The sequence below is a fragment of the Dipodomys merriami genome, unplaced genomic scaffold (assembly GCF_024711535.1).
Source record: "Dipodomys merriami isolate MVZ:Mamm:240054 unplaced genomic scaffold, mDipMer1.0.p SCAF_3, whole genome shotgun sequence".
Lineage (NCBI taxonomy): Eukaryota > Metazoa > Chordata > Mammalia > Rodentia > Heteromyidae > Dipodomys > Dipodomys merriami.
Window position 1 is genome coordinate 109769018 of NW_027204492.1, and position 19977 is coordinate 109788994.

Genomic DNA, 19977 nt, shown 5'->3' on the forward strand with positions numbered 1-19977 from the left:
AGAAAATGAACGACATTGTCTCCAGCGCCAGCACTGCCCAGTCATTCCCCCACCCCCAACTGCCACTGCTGCCACCCTGGGCATGATCCACTGAGGCAGGAGGCAGCAGGGGTTGCCTGGCTCAGCCCTGGGTCCAACCCCATTCCTGAATCTGCTATTACTGCTTTCCAACTTGACTTTTTGTTGGTTTGGAGATGGAGTGTGGCAAATTTTGTGGCTTTATTTTTTCTTTCTGGGATAACTTCAAACTAATCCTCCAGATCTCACCCTCCTGAGGAGCTAGGATTGCAAACAAAAGCCACTGGCACCTGGCTTTTTTTTGTTGTTGTTGTCGGTCGTGGGGCTTGAACTCTGGGCCTGGGCGCTGTCCCTCAGCTCTTCAGCTCAAGGCGAGCGCTCTACCACTTGAGCTACAGCGCCACTTCCGGTTTTCTGGTGGTTTATTGGAGATAGGAGTCTCACGGTCTTTCCTGCCCGGGCTGGCTTTGAACCGTGATCCTCAGATCTCAGCCTCCTGAGTAGCTAGGATTACAGGCGTGAGCCACCAGTGCCCAGCTCACCTGGCTTTTTTTTTAGTTTGAGATAGGGTCTTAGTTTGTAGTTCAAGTTGGCCTTGAACTGGGAGTCTTCTTATATCATCCCTACCCATTTTAGCCATTTGGAAGTGTGCCTTTTGGTGATATTTATCCAAATTTTATGCAGCTGTCACCAATATTTATCTCCAGAACTTTTATTAAAAGTTTTTTTTTTTTTGGTTCCGGTCTTGGGGCCTGAACTCTGGGCCTGGGCACTGTCCCTCAGCTCTTCAGCTCAAGGCTAGCGCTCTACCACTTGAGCCACAGCGCCACTTCTGGCTTTTTTCTTTTTGCTTATGTGGTGCTAAGGAATGGAACCCAGGGCCTCAGGCATGCAAGGCAAGCACTCTACCACTGAGCCACCTTCCCAGCCCACTTTTATTAAAAGTTTTAAAGCCAGGTACTCACCCCTGTAATCCTAGTTGCTCAGAAGGCTGAGACCTGAGGATCATAGTTCAAAGCCAACCCAGGCAGGAAAATCTGTGAGACTCTTAGTTCCAGAAAACTCGAACTGGAGCGATGGCTCAAATGGTAGAGCACTAGCCTTGAGCAAAAAAGCTCAGCGAGGGCTAGGAAGGTAGGTCAGTGGTAGAGTGCTTGCCTTGCATGCATGAAGCCCTGGGTTCAATTCCTCAGCACCACATAAGCAGAAAAAGCCAGAAGTGGTGCTGTAGCTCAAGTGGTAGAGCGCTAACCTTGAGCTGAAGAGCTGAGGGACAGCGCCCAGGCCCAATGTTCAAACCACACAACTGACAAAAAGAAAAAACAGCTTAGTGACAGCACCTAGGCCCTGAGTTCCAGCTCCACGACTGACAAAAGTTTTAAATATTTATTTTATGTATGTATGTATATATGTATGTATGTATTTATGTTTATTTTTTGTTGCCAGATCTGGGGCCTGAACTCAGCTTTTTGTGGTTAATTGGAGATAAGAGTCTCATGAACTTTTCTGCCTGGGCTGGCTTTGAATGATAATCCTCAGGTCTCAGCCTCTTGATTAGCTAGGATTATAGGTATAAGACACAGGTGGCTGGCTTATTTGTTTATTATTTGCTAGTACTAGGATTTGAATTCAGGGACTCAAGTTTGTTCTGATTGCTTTCTTGGCTCTACTTTTTGCTAGTTATTTTGGAGATGGAGTTTCTGGGGTTTTCTTCCCAGGCTGGCTTCAAACTATGAATCTGTAGATCTGAGTCTGCTAAGTAGTTAGGATTACAGATGTTAGCCACTAGTACCTAGAATGATTTGTTTTCATTTTTTAATTTTTAAATTATTTTTGGCAGTGCTAGAGTTTGAACTCAGGGACTTACACTTGCTAGGCTGGTATAATACTGTTGAGGTACAGCTCCAGCCCTTTTTCCTACCTGTTAATTTTAGGATAGAGTCTCAGTTCTTACTGTTTTTTAATTGTTTTTTTGGCACTAAATATTGAACGTGGGCTTCAAGTTTTCTAGTCAAGCACTCTACCACTTGAGCGATACCCTCAGCCCTTTTTTTTGCTTTACTTATTTGGGGGTAGGATTTTGTGTTTTGGCCACGTTATTGATCTTTCTGTTTATGTTGGATGTGTAGCTGAGGTGACAGGCATGTGCTATCATGCTCAGCTATTAATTGAGATGAGATCTTGCTAATTTTTTTTTCTCAGACTGCCTTTGAACTGTGATCCTCTAGATTGCCATGTTCTGATTATGGAGAATTACAAGTGTGAGCAACCGTGCCTGGCCTCAAGATAAATTTTATTTTTAGAATTCTGGGGTCTACATTAAAATAGAGATTCCTCCATAGCTTCCTACCCCCCAGGAGCTTCAGAATTCCCTATCAGAATACTATGCCTGTTACAGTCAGTTTACCCTACCCATACATTGATATGCCATAATCACCCTACATTATTACTTTACATTAGTATGTGCTCTTGGTGTTGAACATTCTCCATGTTTGAAACATTGTTTGAAAACATATCTACCATTATGGTATCATGTAGAGTATAGAAAATCCTTTGTGTGCTGCAAATCCCACTATATGGCCTTTATCATTCCAAATCCAAACTGTCCCATTAAACAGTAAGTGTTGCTGGGTGAAGGTGGCTCACACCTGTAATCCTAACTACTCAGGAGGCTGAGATCTGAGGATTGTGGTCCAAAGCCAGCCTGGGCAGGAAAGTTCATAAGACTCTTATCTCCAGTAAACCACTCAGAAAACTGGAAGTGGCGCTGTAGCTCAAGTGGTAGGGCACTAGCCTTGAGCTGAAGAGCTGAGGGATAGTGCACAGGCCCAGAGTTCAAGCACCAGGACTGACAAAAAAAACAACAGCAAAAAAACAGGAAGTGTCCACTTTTCCTTCTCCATCAGGCACTGGTAAGCACTATTCTGCTTTTGACTATTGTGAATAATGCTGCTTCAAACGTGAGTTACAAATACTTGGGCTTTTTTGGGGGGAGAGATAGGGGTGTATACCCATAAGTGGAATTGCTAGATTGTATGAAAATTAGGTGTTTTTGTTTTGTTTTGTTTTGTTTTTTTGGTTGGTCACAGGGCTTGAATTCTGGGTCTGGGTGCTGTCCCTCAGCTCTTTAGCTAAAGGCTCTACCCCTTGAGCCACAGCACCACTTCTGGTTTCTGAGTGGTTTATTGGAGATAACAGTCTCATGGACTTTCCTGCCCCAGGCTGGCTTTGAACCGCTATCCTCAGATCTCAGCCTCCCTAGTAGCTAGGATTACAGGCGTGAGCCACCAGTGCCAGGTATGTTTAATTTTTTTGTACCAATCCTGGGGCTTGAATTTAGTCCATGGGTGATATCCCTGAGCTCTTTTGCTCAAGGCTAACACTATACCACTTGAACTACAACTTCACTTCTGGCTTTTTAATGATTACTTGGAGATAACAGTTTCAGACTTTCCTGCCTAGGCTGGCTTCGAAACATGATCCTCAGATCTCAACCTCCTGAGTAGCTAGGATTATACTCATGAGCCACCAGCTCCTGGCTGTGTTTAATTTTTTGAGGAAAATTCCATTTGCTTGTTTAGCAGAATTGGTGGCTGTTTCTCTGTGTGTTTAGCTCCTAGAAAGAGTAGATTTTTTTTCTAGGGCTGAGACCAGGACGTGAACTCAGTACCTGTGGCTGCTCATTGGCACTCTACCAACCTAACCACACCTCCAACCCCAAAACCAGAATTTTTTAAAAATTACTTTTAGCATCTATCACTCATAGCCAAAAATTGTACAAAGGACAATTGCCTACTGTCAATTGCCTGGTAATTTGGAGCATAAAACATGCCCTTTTTCTTTTCTTAGGAGAAACATCTTCTTCTGGACATGCCTTGACCCCTTTGGTTTGATCACCCATCCCTTTACTTTAACACAATTCCTAGCTATGACTTAAACCAATGCACTGTATAGTTGGACTGAATTTTGCAATTGAACTAATGGCCTAGGTCCTGTCTCTTGAGTTTTGTGTTGAAGGCTAGTGCTCTACCACTTAAGCCACACCTCCACTTCTACCTTTTCTTAGTCCTTAATTGGAGATAAGAGTCTTACAGACTTTCTTGCCTGACTTCAAACTATGATCCTAATATCTCAGCCTCCTGAGTAGCTAGGATTACAGGTATGAGCCACGAGCGCTCAGCATCGTTCTTGCTTTAACTGCTATCGGAAAGCCTTTATGCCAGACTTGAGTAGAGCCAAAGCAGGGGTTCTTTCTGGAGGTGGTGAGGCCAATAAAAGAAGGAAATTGTGTCACCACGCAAAAACCTCATCTACTTAGCACCAAGTTTCTCTAGCAACTTCTGTTGCCTTCAGAAATGTCAATTGGAGGCTACTGGGCTTCATCACTGTTTTCTGACCTTTCCCGCCACTCCTTTGTCTTCTTCCATTTGCTTCCTTTTATTAACTGCCATAGCAGTCACCATGGCCATGGAGTTGGCATCTATGTTGCCATTTTTTTCTTTTTTTATTATTTCTTCTTTTTTTTCTTTTTTCTTTTTGTGTCCGGTTGTGGGGCCTGAACTCTGGGCCTGGGTGCTGTCCCTCAGCTCTTCAGCTCAAGGCTAGTGTTCTACCACTTGAGCCACAGCGCCACTTCTGGCTTTTTTTCCTGCTTATGTGGTGCTGAGGAATCGAACCCAGGGCCTCATGCATGCAAGGCAAGCACTCTACCACTGAGCCACCTTCCCAGCCCATGTTGCCAGTTTTTTCTCTGTGTGTGTGTGTGTGTGTGTGTGTGTGTGTGTGTGTGTGTGTGTGTTTAAATAACTTCACCATGAAATACTTGTTTTAATTTGGGTAGGTAATAAGAGTCCAGCAAACAATCATGTGGACAAAATATCTAACTTGCTTAGCTGCAATGTTATTTTTGACTCTGAGCATATGTCTGTAGGGAGCACACTTCCTCATTTGAGGTATAAATGATCTCAGTTGGATTCTAAAATGTGTCTGCAACATCTGCATTTGTCCTTTCATTAGCAATAACTTCTAAAAGATGGATATGAATCTGACAGTCTCCTGGGCAAAATCTCATGGTTACTTAAGAATAGCTTTTGGGGGCTGGGAAGGTAGCTCAGTGGTAGAGCGCTTGCCTTGCATGCATGAGGCCCTGGGTTTGATTCCTCAGTACCACATAAGCAGAAAAAAAAGCCGGAAGTGGCACTGTGGCTCAAGTGGTAGAGCGCTAGCCTTGAGGTGAAGAGCTGAGGGACAGTGCCAGGCCCAGATTTCAGGCCCACAACCGGACCCCCCCCCAAAAAAGAATAGCTTTTGGGGCTGGGAATGTGGCCTAGTGGTAGAGTGCTTGTCTAGCATGCATAAAGCCCTAAGTTCCATTCCTCAGTACCACATAAACAGAAAAAGCTGGAAGTGGTGCTGTGGCTCAAGTAGTAGCATGCTAACCTTGAGCAAATGAAGCTCAGGGACAGTGCCCAGGCCCTGAGTTCAAGGCCCAGGACTTGCAAAAAAAAAAAAAGAATAGCTTTTGGCAAGACATTGTCACTATTGTTTTATTTTTCTTTGCGTTCTCATCTTTTAATGACACATCCTGGAATACTTGAGAAGAAATTCTGATGGTATCTGCTATTTGCTTCAAAATAATTAGAAAGGGCTGGTGTACATGGCAGTGGGGCAGTGGCTGCTCAGGAGATGATAATCATCAAGGTAGAGAGCATAGGAGTTTCATTATACTATCTATCTGTTTTATGTATATTTGTAGTTCTCCATAATAAGTTAAAAAACACCAGGCACCAGTGGCTCATGCTTGTAATCCTAGCTACTCAGGAGGCTGTGATCTGAGGTTTGTGGTTCGAAGCCAGCCTGGGGAGAAAAGTCCCCATGAGGCTCATCTCCAGTTAACCACACAAAAAACCAAAGTGGAGCTGTAGCTCAAAGTGGTAGAGCACTAGCCTTGAGCAAAAGAGCTCAGGGACAGCACCTAGGCCCTGAGTTCAAGCCCCATAACTGACAAAAACCCACCTCTACCCCTCTTGAGATCCCTTTACTACTACTAACCCTTCCAGATTCATCTCTTTGGCTATTCCAATCATGAAATTAACACATACACCTCATTTTACTTCTAGCCCCTTTCACTTGCTTTCTTCTCTTCCTACTGCACTCTTCCCTTCTTGATTTGTCCTTCTGTCCTCACTCTGATTTGCCTCCCTAACCTAAAGATCCTCTGATCACAAACAGCATTACTACTCAAGTGTCAGTGGCTCACATTGATAATTCTAGTTACTCGAGGCTGAGCTCTAAGGATCACAGTTTGAAGTTAGCCTGGGCAGACAAATCCACGAGACCCTTATTTCCAGGTAATCAGAAAAAAGCCAGAACTGGAGGTGTAACTCAGGTTTGGGAGACAGGTTGCATTATTTCTTTCAAGAAAGGAATTATATCTCATCACACTTCTATCCTTGGTATGCAGGACAATAATTGTTCTATAGCTGGCAGTCCATATATAAGATCATAAAAAGCCCGTCCTAGTGCTTAGTAACACTTGGCCTTCTGTCTCCCAATATGTGCATACAGGGCCAGTAGTGCTTGGCTTCATTCTGTTGCCTTGTTTCCTTGTGCCCACATACTTCTCTCCTTCATTATCTTTCCTTGGTATTCTCCTGGACTCTCTGTCTCAGAAGTACACATGTAAGTTTGCACACACATCCCTGAGTCTATGTACTGTCTGATGGGGAAGTTCCCATCCAGTTGTGAATACTATATTTTGAAATGGCATCCAGGCATATGTCAACAGTAAGTTGCTCTTCTGATTTGAGTAGGTCTCTACTACAGAGTATAAGTTCAGGGGCATTTTTTAGTGTCAAGTTGAGAATGAACATATGTTTATTGTAGTAGCTTGAAATAGGAAAAAAAGTATAAAATCTCCACAGACAGGGTGCATAAAAAATTGTGCCTATTTACCATACAGTGAGATTCTGCGCAAAAGTGAAAGTGTAGAAATTAGAGTTAGGCATACAAATTGAGTTGCATAAAAAAATCAAAGAATATAAAGTTCAAAGATATGCAAGAGTAAATGATAGATATTCTGCTTAAGAGTTTGTGCCTGTACATATTTATACATATTATCTCGGACTGTTTAGGCTGCTATGACAGAAAACCAGAGTCTAGGTAGCCTATAAACAGCAGAAATATATTGTCACAGTTCTGGAGGTATTGATAGGTATCAACAGATCAGTGATGAGGGCCCACTTCCTAGTTCATAGATGAGGCCTTTTCCCTGTGTCTCATACGAAGTAAGGCCTCTCTAAGGCCTCTTTCATAAGGACATGAATTCCATTCACAAGGGTTAGCCTTCATGGCCTCATCATCTTCCAATGGTACTACACATAAATACTATCACTTTGGAGGTTACATTTCAAACCATGAATTTTAAGGGGACACAAAAATTTAGTTTATAATATAAACATGTGCAAGGAAATGATAAATACATTGAAGGGGATAATTTTCTCTAGACAAGAGGGAGGGACATATGGGCCTTCAACAATGCAGGTAAGGGGCTGGGAAGGTGGCTCAGTGGTAGAGTGCTTGCTTCTCATGCATAAGGCCCTAGGTTTGATTCCTCAGCCCTACATGAGCAGAAAAACCCGGAAGTGGTGCTGTGGCTCTAGAGCTAGGGTGCTAGCCTTAAGCTGAAGAGTGCCCAGGCCCGGAGTCCAGCCCCTACGACAGACAAATAAGAAATAAAAAAAGAGAGTGAATCTGTGATATTTGTCTTTAAAAAAAAACCAAATAATGCAGGTAAGGCTGCAAGAATTTGACTCACATGGCAGGTACATAGGTTTCATATAATTAGACTTTATACTTCGTATATGAGGTAGATGTCTTCTTTGGACATATGATATATTTCATAAGAAGAATAGCATAGGAAACAAATCTACTGGTAATTTTTAGATGAGATTATCCTTACCAGTTCAAAAGAGGAGGGGCTTTTTGTTGTTTTCTTTGTTTGTTTGTTTGGTTTTTTCTTTTTTGTTTTTTTTTGGTTGGTCATAGGGCCTGAGCTCTGGGCCGGAACACTGTCCCTCAGCTCTTCAGCTCAAGGCTAGCGCTCTACCACTTGAGCCACAGCACCACTTCCAGCTTTTTCTGCATATGTGGTGCTGAGGAATTGAACCTAGGGCCTCATGCATGCAAAGCACGCACTCTACCACTGAGCCACCTTCCCAGACCTGTTTTATTTCTTTTTAATTCTTACTGCTTTTTTCCTATACTTCATGGGGGCAACCTTAAATCATTCCTCATTTCTATATGGCATAAAATGGGAGATAGAAATACAAATCACTGTATCTCTTCCTTGGTAATCAGGAGCAAGCAGATTAAGTAAACAGATTGTCTCTTCCCCTACTCTATTCTCTCCTTGTGCATTTCAGATGTTGCTGTGGTGGACATGAGTGACATCTCCAGACAGCCTTCCCTTTTCTACCATCTTGGAGTCCGAGAAAGCTTTGACATGGCCAATAACGTGATTCTGTACTATGACACTGATGCCGACACTGCTATGTCACTGAAGGTAAAGGGCAGTATTCAACTTTCCCTGAATATTTCATTTTGGAAAAATTGAATTATATGTTAAGCTTAACTGTAACTGTAATACAGGGACTTTGGCGAAAAGTAGTTAGGAATTTCTTGGGCAGTTTCTTCCTTTCACCACAACTTTTAGCTGTCACTGATGACTTCCTTGATGTGTTGTGCTTTTGTAGGTAACCTGAACTAGGGACCAGAAGGCAAAAATTGTGTTTCTGTTGATGCAAACATCCTACTCTGAATCCCTTCATGGGAATTCCATCCAAACCTTCACATTATAGAAATCAGTTCTCAACTCAAATAATGATATTATTATCATTTACCACATGATCAGTTACCAAAATGACTAGACATTTTTTTACATAGACAAATAGTATTTATTTTCCTCTAGTAAGAAAGCAAAACAAAATTAAACACATATCTTCTTGTGCAATTGAGTAATCACTAAGAGTTTCTAGAAGGCTTAATATAAGCCTTTTCAAATAGCACAATTCTTTCAAGCATGTTTATATTTATAAAGTATAAATGGCTAATATGTTATTTCAAATTTCACTTAATACTAATATTGTTGAATATCTTAGTATTCAGAAAATCCTGGTCTGTGTAAATCATTTTAGGAATAATAGATTGGTTTGTTTATAGTAGTGTTTTTCAACTTTGACTCTGTGTGTGTGTGTTTGTGTATGTGTGTGTGTGTGTGTGTGTGCACATCCATGCACACAGTACTGAGGCTTGAACTCAAGGCCTTGCACTCTTGCTAGACCTCTACCACTTGAGCCACACCTCTATATCTATTTTTTTGTTGGATAATTGGAGATAAGAGTCTCGATAATGGGTTTTCCTAGGTTGGCTTCAAACCATGGTCTTCAGATCTCAGCCTCCTGAGTACTTAGGATTATAACCATGAGCTACTGACACTTGGCCCTTGGTTGCCATTTTTTTTTGTCAGTTGTGGGGCTTGAACTCTGGGCCTGGGCGCTGTCCCTGAGCTCTTCAGCTCAAGGTTAGCACTCTATAACTTGAGCAACAATGCCATTTCCAGCTTTCTGAGTGGTAACTGGAGATAAGAGTTTCATGGATTTTCCTGCCCAGGCTGGCTTTGAACCGTGAGCCTCAGATCTCAGGCTCCTGAGTAGCTAGGATTACAGGTATGAGCTGCCGGCGCCCGGCTTTGACTGCTTTTTAAAAGTAACTCAAAAGGCTTGTAAATATTTGAAGACTCAGGCTGCATCGAGACCAATTACAGAACAATTTCTGGGGTCAGGGCCCAGTCATGGGAATTTTTTAGCTTCCCAAATGTGCAAGCAGAGGTGAGAATCAGTGGTTTAGAGAGTCTGCCTTCCAAGACATCAACTGCCTTAGGACTAGAAATCACTCTATATAATAGTACAATTTTATGCCAGAGTTGGATGTTTGTGTTTTTTGAGGTTTAATATTAACTAGATTTTTCTGTAGTGATTTGACATTATTTCCTGCTTCAGATACAATTTACATGGATATGTGCTCTGTAATTATAACTTACTTCTATATTTAATTAGTCATTCAGGACAGTGAACAAAGAAACTGTTTTGTTAGTATACTTTACACTGTCATTTCCAAGAGACTATAAACCAATTTAAATTACTTTATATATTTAAGTAGTGACTTCCTTTACTATTTTTTACAAAGGAAATTGTGCTTGAAATCAAATTTGGGAAATATGAAATTAAAAGCCTACATTTAAATGAGAAGTGGAAAATTCGAATGCATTTTCTCTATTCAATATATATTTTTCTCAACTATGCTTTAGTCAAACTTTCTACAAAGTTCTATGACCCAGAAGAGGTTTTTCAATTTTATGGTATCAGGGACTGAAAGGCTTTAATTTTCAATGCTACAAATATTTCCTAAAATGGGAGTGGCTAGTCAAGTTAGAACTAACACCAAAAGCAGCAGTCTGCAGCTTATCAGAAAATAGAAATGTCAGCATACATAAAACATATTTTACAGGGAAGCTATTTAATTATATATTTTTTTAAAAAATATTGTTTTTCAGGGAAAACATGATATAGTCAGTGGCTGCATAACCATCATGTCAAGTTACCTGACTAAAATTATCATTGTACTTGGAACATGCCTAAATCGTTTTAGTGGGGTGTCAGGATGCTGACAAGTACAAGGCTCACTGGTATGGCCTACAGCCTCCACACTGATTCATTCAAGAAATGATTCCAAATACAAGCATCTTAACCCAGTGCTGCCCAGGAGCTTTCTTACTGTCATTGACATTCTTCTTTGAGAAGGATAGAGACAGAGCGTTTAACACTTGGCATTGAATCTCAGAATATCTTTTGGGCAAACATTTCTTATAAACTGAAATGTTCTCCAGTAGATCTAAAGCTAATCAGATGAAGGTGGGTTTTATAGAAGTTCATTCTATTTAGCTTTCAGAAAGGGGTTTAAATGATTCATTCTTGCTCTAAGGTGGCACTAGATGGGGGAGGGAGTGCTGACCCATTTTTATGGGAATTAACATTTTAAAAATATGTTGATTTCACTTAGCATCATCTTATATGGTCATATGTACATAGCTATTGAGCTGTTCTGCTTATCTTCTAAGATTATCTGAGACATACACTAAATTATAACAAATAAGGGACACCATGAGACCTATGTTTCTTTGGGTCTGGCTTACTTCACGTAATATGATTTTTTCCATCTTTCCATTTCCTTTACAAATGGGGTGGTGTCATTCCTTCTGATGGAAGCATAGAATTCCATTATATACCAAATGAACTCTAAGATATGGATACAAAAGGTTTTTCTTTGTTGTTGTTGTTGTTGTTTTTAATGTGCTATGTAATTTTTTGTTTCTTTTGTATGTTCTTCCCCCTATGGTATATCCTCTGTTATTACTGTATTGATTTTGGTACCCTGGTATTGTATATATGTTTATTTGAATTAGTGAAGGGAAGGGGAACAACAGAATGATGAAACAAAGGACAAGGGGCAAACCAATGCAACAGCGATATTCACAAGACAATATGTTGGAAACGATCTGTACAACTTGTGGGGGGGTTGGGGAAGGGAAAGGAGGAGAAAATTGAGGGAAGGGGTAACAAGGTTGACAAGAAATATACTCATTACTTATATAACTGAAGCCCCTCTGTACATCACCTTGACAATATAAATAAATAAATTTAAAAAATATGTTGAATGTTTCCTTTCTCTTTTTCAGGATATGGTATCTCAGAAAAACATAGTAAGTATTGCATTTTTAACTTTTAGTCTTGTAAGTTGGTATGATACTTGCCTGGAAGAAAATCATACAGATTGCTGAGTGAATTTTAATCATGCCTGCTGCTTGTATTTGTAAGAAGGATAGGTAGAATCTACATGTCCTTTAATCCACAATCTAGCTCAGGCCCCATTTGACCACTAAGAAGTGTATGTGGGGGATAAAGGGCAAGCTCAGACAACTATATTGTCTTTTTTCTGTGCCAGAGGATGGCACCCAGAGTCTTGTATGCTAAGCTGGCATTTTACCACTGAGCTACATTGCTAACCCTAAGTGTTTGTTCATTAGTCACTAAGACTGTGAACCATCAGTATTTCCTGCTGAGCTAGGTTTGTGTTCCCATGGACTACCAGATCTTTTTGCTGGCGCCACTATCCTACCATATTTGCCTACCAGAGTTTTCTTGATAATGGAAGAACATGAACTTGTATCCTAGTTAATATGGGGGCTAATCCTGAAACTCTTTGTCACAAGCTAAAGAGAAGTGAAATGGAATTCCAGTTCCTTCTGTTCCTTCTTATTCCTTTCTTATATATTGGAGTCTCTTCATGTGGCTTAAAAATCCTAGTTGTGTAGCCGGGCGCTGGTGGCTCACGCCTATAATCCTAGCTACTCAGGAGGCTGAGATCTAAGGATCATGGTTCAAAGCCAGCCTGGGCAGAAATGACCATGAGACTCTTGTCTCCAATGAACCACCAGAAAACCAGAAGTGGTGCTGTAGCTCAAGCGGTAGAGTGCTTGCCTTGAGCTGAAGAGCTGAGGGACAGCACCCAAGCCCAGAGTTCAAGCCCCATTATAGAAAAAAAAATCCTAGTTGTGTAGTTTTATCATCATGCTGATTTGAATAGTATAATGCAGTCAACACCCTAGGACATCTACATTGATCATGCCCTTAGACACTATGTCAAAGTTATCTTGTGTTTTTGAATACACCCCAAGCTGCTAGCCACCATCACCAGACCTATGGCACTGTGATTTGATTAACCATGACCTAGACTCAGGGCAAGCCCTTACTTAACCTTTGGGCCTTAGCTTCTTTTCCATTGAATCTTCTAGAAAGGAAGCATTCCTACTACTTCTTGTATTCCATTTGTGGTCCTAACGTTCAGGCAATAAAGGATCCAGGAGGAGAAATTCTCAACAGGGCAGCCAATCTCGGACAGTAGGGGCTTCATATGATTTTACACTTTTGCCCAAGGCCCATCCCCACTGCTCCCTACAGTTGAGGGGCTCAGGACTCCCGTTTCGCTTCTCACCTGAGGTGAAAGCCTTGACCCTCTTCCCCCACCAGAAGATGACATTCTAGAAACAGCAGTTGGTATAGATCATGTGATTACCATTGGAGCACAGATTAACAAGGGGTTTATGAACTATAACATGGGGGCGATGGTAGGGCAGGGATGGTAAGGGGAGACAAAGGAAGAGGCAACAATGCTTGATAAGGAATGTATTCATGATCTTGCTCATGTCATTGTAACCCCTCTGTATGGTATTTTCACAATAAAAAAACTTATTAGTTAAAAAAAAGAATCAGAAAAAAAAGAAATATAACATGAGGGTGGCTTCAGATTCCTCTCAGAGAAGAAATGGAACTAGATGTGACCTCATCTTGTCCCACTGACATACTGGTATGGCCCACATGTTCCCTGTTCTTTCTAGATCTTGTTTTTTCAGATTACCTCCTTCATAGAGAAATGGAGGGAGATTTGACCTGAAGTACAGGAAGTGCAATTGTGGTTCTATTTTTGTTTCTAAGTCACAGTGGATAGTTGTTCTACCCCTGTCTGGGTTGCATCAGTAAAATGAGAAATGTTGAACTCTGCCCTGTTGTTTGTGGATATATTCCAGCATTCAACATCTGGCATTCCATATTTATTGCACAAACACGAAGTTGTAACTTAGATTTAATGCAAGAAATACCTCTGAAACACTTATTCCTTGAAACAAGGCTACATTAGAACAAGGACCATGGGAGACTATTGGATATATACACACTTAGAAATATTCCTGTTGGGGCTGGGAAGGTGGCTCAGCATTAGAGCGCTTGCCTTGCATGCCTGAGGCCCTGGGTTCGATTCCTCAGCACCACATAAGCAAAAAGAGAAAAGCTGGAAGTGGCACTGTGGCTCAAGTGGTAGAGCACTAGCCTTGAGCTGAAGAGCTGAGGGACAGTGCCCAGGCCCAGAGTTCAGACCCCACGACCAGACCCCCCCCCCCGAAAAATATTCCTGTTTTCCTGGAGACTAAGAATTTTAAATCAACACTTAGTTCTATTATTATTCAGCACTGAGTAGTGTTATAATTTGAATGCTATATTACACTAAGTAGTGAATTCTATTTTAACTCACTATATATTCGCCCTTCTGGAACATTCTCCCTCCTAAACACCCAGGATGTCCTCTAACATTCATAATATTCCTAAACATACCTCGGCATCATTCTTCCTGGGTATTTTGTTTGTTCGTTTGTTTGTTGAGAATGAATTTATTCTACATGATTTGGCAACTGCAGTCTCTGCTATACTTGGCACTGCATTAGAATTCAGTGCCCAGGATTGGTTATCATGTTTGACAAGATATTATAGTATTAGAGCATTCTGAAGAATTAAGAACAGGACCTTAGGTGATGTGAAAGATAGAAAATAGCACCAACTAGGAAAGGCTCAAAGAAAATAAACCTAGGAAGGTATTTTAATGATCATCCTCCAATATTATGTTCTTTCTAGAAGTAAGGAGACAGTTACTTTTTCTACACCAGATGGGATGGCAGTAGGGCAAACAAGAATAGTTTGCATCAGCAGAATGGCCAGCTTGCAGCTAATAGTGATTAAACATTAAAACAGAATGTCAAAGTAAATCAGTTAACTTTTAAGGAGAGTTTACTCAGTTGTCTCCTATATGTGAATTGAAGTAAACCTGAAATTGGAGTCCTAGATTGAATGAACCCAGAGAATCTGATGGAATTGTTGATTTTGTAATCATTGGAGAGATTAAAAACACACATACATGTGCACATGTACATGAGCAAAACAGTGATAATTAGTGAACTCTTAATATTTTGCAAGCTGGGCCTGCTACAGATAAATGTCACACCCTGAACTTGTAGCCATATGTTTGAGGTGATTTGTGAATATGTAAAAACCCAAGGTGCTCTGAGGTCTGTCTGCAGGGAGTCTTTTTGCTAGAGCTGGAATTGTGCCTGATGATGTATTGAAGTTAGCTTCATTCAATATGGGGTGGGCATGTTTATCTCCATTTCTAGGAGCAGTTGCTTAATGGGGATGTAAAGGATGAGAAGTGAACCTTTGGACTTCAGACTGGGCCACTCACAGCCATTCTGGCTTCCTTTGTGTTTTCAGGGCTCTTCATATGAATAGAACCATATGAAATGAAGTCTCTTTTGTCTTCTTTATTTAGCATAATGTTTTTGAAATTCATCCAAGCAGTAGTTTTGTTTTGTTGTATGGCATTCTACTGTGTGTGTGTGTGTGTGTGTGTGTGTGTGTGTGTGTGTGTGTGTGTGTGTGTGTATTTATGTATATATCCCACTTTTTATTTATCCATTTCCCAGTGACGGTCATTAAGGATGTTTCTACTTTTTGCTACTATGAATAATATTTCTATGAACATTGAAGTACAAGGCTTTGTGTAGACATTTTTATTCCTCTTGGAATAGAATTGCTGGGTTATATGGTAAATATGATTTCAAGTTCTTAAGAAACTGCCCAAATGCTTCCACAATGGCTATAGTATTTTACATTGGCAACATTGAGACATGGAGTTTCTTCATATCAGCACAAATGCTTTGTGTTTTCTCTTTTTATTGCAGCTATCTTAATGAGTATGAAGTGATAGCTCAGGATAGTTTTAATTTGATTTCCCTGGTGACCACTGATTTTGAATATCTTTTTGTATTCATAGTAGCCATCCATAATCATTTTAGTGAACATTCTATTCAAGTATTTCTATCATTTTATATTGGGTTGTGTGCTTATTATGTAATTACAAAAGTTATTTTTTGTTTTTGATTTTGTTTTTGTGCTGATACCAGGCTTTGAACTCAGGACGTTGCGCTCTTGCTCAACTTTTTACTCTACCATTTGCTCCAAACCTTTAGTCTAGCCTTTCACTGATTAATTGGAGATAAGAGTCTCTTGGACTTTTCTACTTGGGTCAGCTTTGAACCATGAGCCTCTAGATTGCTTCTTCTAGAGTAGCTATGAACATAGGTGTGAGCAACAGGTGCCCAGCTAGGAGTTTTCTCTCTCTCTCTCTCTCTCTCTCTCTCTCTCTCTCTCTCTCTCTCTCTCTCATATATATATGAAAGTCCTTCCCACTTACTTTTTGTTATTTTAAATTGATTCTATGGTTTGAAAAAAGTTTACTTACAGTGAAATTGAGAGGCAGAAGGGAAATTTCCTGCATATTCCTCATATATGCATAATTATTATCCACCTCTTATACTGAACAATACATTTGCTACAACTGGTGAAACTCAGTGACATATTGCTGTTCTTTTCAAATATATTTTTATTGTCTTTAAGTAGTTATACAAAGGAGTTGCCATTCAGCAATGCAGTTTATGAATGCAATGCATCTTGCATTCAGCAATGCAGTTTATGAATGCAATGCATCTTGCATTCAGCAATGCAGTTTATGAATGCAGTGCATCTTGATCAGTGTCACCCCTCTCATCATTTTCACCTATTCCTCCAAACCCAACCCTTCCCTCATTTTTCTTAATTTTGTAGGATATGCTTGAAATTTTTTACTGCATTAAGAGGTATTCTAGACAATACTTATAGAAGTAATTGTTGAAAGAACACTAGATCTTAATTTCCTTTGTCATGTCCTAAAGCCAGAGTTCACAGTTGTTTTGTAGAAAGCAGAGTTAAACTTCCAAGCTCTGATCACATTATTAAAAACTACCTTATTAAAAAGCATTTTATTAAAAAACTAATCTGGGTCTTGACCTCTGGACTAGGTGATTTTTTTCTGGAAAGTCAATGAGATTTAAGAGAAGCTCATTGTTCAAATTTAAATGGTTATCTTTGTAATCCCAAGAAATTGGAAATTCTTTTATAAACAGAGATTGGCAATATTGGGATGTTGTCTTCAATACTGGAACTCTTCCCCCTGGTTAGGCCTTGAGTTCAAGGGCAACAGAATTTCTCTTGGATTTTCCTTCTGCCTTCTCAATTCTGTGGCTTGGGATCCAAATTATTAAATATGATCAAGTGTTTAAGGGCCCTTTGGTAAAAGAATTACATTTCTTTTCTCTTTTCCATATCCTTTAGCTTTTCAGAGTTCAGAAATCAAGATTTTTCTATCACTTTCATTAAGAAAGTCCATTTTCAGACAAGAAGTCTGCTTTCTATATTACATGGTGAGGGAGAGTTTTATATACAGAACATGAAGCCTCTATCCTTTGAGTATTTCATTTACATATGTCTTCTATTGTTTCTGCTTCACCTTAAAGTGTCTGTTAAAGTCTCTCTACATTTTTTTTCTTGCATGCCTGTTGTCTTGTTCCTGTTTATACCTTGGGAGATGCAATTTGTAAAACTTTTCTCTGTACTACTTGAATATCCACAGGGATAATGTCAGATGACACGGGGCCCATGTAAAAACCATACGATGAGCATTAAATTCTGCCTACCAATTGAATATGTCTTCTGAATCCAAGCCAAACACAGATTTCCTTTCAATCAAGACATAATTCACATGTCACAAAATTCACTTTTCTCTCATCTGTATTGGCCATTTTATTTAGCTTTATTTATTTAAAAATATTGTAGAATGAAGGTGAAGTGACAGTGACAAACCAGACTCCTGCGGAGGGACAGAAATGGCCTGAGAGTTATCTAGCTTTGTAATCACCTGTGAGCAAATTGGTTAACCTCCTTGGGTTTCAGTTTCCTCTTGTATAAAATAGACAATTAATGAGATGACTTCTGAGATTTGTGCCTACACTAAAACAGGTTTTTAGGAAGGAAATACATATTTACCTTGAAGCAGCACAATAGCATGGTTCTCCTGTTGAAATTGTTTATAGCTTCTATATATCTGTTCTTCCTATGACCAGATAAATATAAGAAAGTAACAATGTGGAATGCTCTTTACATTGATCTTTGAAAAACAAAAACTAACCTGTATTTTTTCTGGACATGCGTGTATACTGATTTGAGATATTTTCTCCTAGTGAGAAAAATGCATTTATGAAGCTTAAATCTTATAGTCATTCTTTTTGGAATCATGTCAGCTTGTATTCTCTTTTGTAATAAATTGACTTTTTTATATATGGTAACTTTTTAAATTATTGTCCTATTTTTTTCATTAGCTTGCTATTTTTTCTTGACAACAGTCTTCTTCTGGGCTTTTTCAGTTTTGATTTACAATAAGATTTTACTACCCATTTATACTACAAGATATAAGTCCATGCGTTCTTCTGAAAGTGTTCAGAACCCAATTCATCCTGGGTTATATTAAACTACTTTCCATCTGCCTTTCTTTTTTTTTCTTATTTTCCTCTTCTGACTAGGCCATATGTTGGCTGATTAAATATTTATATCAGACTTAAAATATTCTCTAGAAGATTAAGCTGAAAGTCTCATTATGAAGTCTGCTGAGATAAACTCTTACCTATCATATTTGTTCCAAAGAATTAATTTGTAAACCCTGCGTTGCCATTGACTACCACTGCCACCTGCTGCTGGCCATAAATAAAAGTACATGCTGGTAAAATGAGGCCCCTTGGCTAGTGTTTCCATCCTGGTTGTCTTGGACCTTTGGCTGCCTTGTGTGGAATATCCACAGTAGAACTGGACAAAGAACAAATTCTAGGTGTTTTTGGTTAGTGGCCATGATTGAACTAGACAGACAACTGAGTAGAAGCTCCACGTTTTCTGCTTTCCAAGGTCATCCTGGAGAATCAAGGCAACTGTTTGTAGATGGGAACTGCCTTGTATTTACAGAAAGCTTTACATGTTGAAACCCACTGGAGAAGCACTGACATTTAGGACCACAGCTTTGACATTCTGTATGTTGTATCCACAGAGTCCTGAGTGGCGGTTATTAGTGTTTGTGGTGCATGAACCCCTTTGTCAGTCTAGAAGAGCATATGGAATATGGATTTTGAGAATATGGTTTTGAATGCTTAAATAAATATAAAGGGTTACAAAGACCAATTATACTGAAAGTAGTTATCAAACTTTTTTAAGTTGTATATGGCAACCTATGTGCTCTTTTACTAATTAACATCTTAATAAGATTAAATAGCAAGTCTAGAAAGTCAATTATGGAGTTGTTATGGCTGTAAAGGTTATTTTGAGATGTCTGCAAGACTTGTAATATGGTATAAAAAGTATTGTTTCTGTTAATGACAAAGTTTCTGGTCTTGATAATACTACTAGAGTATATTACCTACACTCCTAGCTGAAAGAACCTTTACATTTCAATGGAAGACAAATGATAACAAAGATGATTTTTTTTTCTCTCAAGTTAACAGGCTTCCAAGAATCAATAAGCCCTAGGTTCAGAATGCTTGGTGTAGTTTAGAACTATTACTCAGAGCTAAGGTCTGTTGGCTGTGCCTTATGTATAAAGCACTTTAGTAAAGTGGTCATATTTAAGCTTGGACCACCAGTTGACAGCTATTGTTCCATTCTAAAGATGAGCACCCTTTTTTCAGGGTCACTCATTTAGGTTGGGGGTGGAGCTGGGACTCAATCCTTGGCTCTGGAAATGTTTTTTGCTATATTGTTGTGCCTAAGTTGAGGTGAGCCTGAGAGTGATGTCTTGTTTCTGTACTAATAAGGCATTTCTTGTTTGCCCAACTTTGCCTATGTGGAAACAAAATACTTATCAATGTAGCTGAGAGCATAATGAGACCAGCATGCCTTCATGCTCTGCTGGTAGGTGTGTAAATTGCTTCATGTTTTATTGACAGCATGACTACACACATTAAAACCTTAAACTTTTTCCAATACTTTCACCTCCATCTTTAGGAAAAGACCACAGTGAAAAGATGCCATATGCAAAGATATTCATCGCAAAATGATACCTTTAAAAATTCAAGTTATATGCTACTACAGGGCCTCTCGTTCT

General features: G+C 39.7%; 1 protein-coding gene across 1 annotated transcript in view; it reads left to right on the top strand.

Moving 5' to 3' along the window:
* Window positions 1-19977, top strand: part of Map3k15 (mitogen-activated protein kinase kinase kinase 15) — a 110124-nt gene that overhangs the window by 4860 nt on the left and 85287 nt on the right. Inside the window, exons 2-3 of the mRNA XM_070040775.1 lie at window positions 8442-8581; window positions 11813-11836. Coding sequence (XP_069896876.1) covers window positions 8442-8581; window positions 11813-11836 — 164 coding nt within the window. The remainder of the gene's footprint in view (window positions 1-8441; window positions 8582-11812; window positions 11837-19977) is intronic.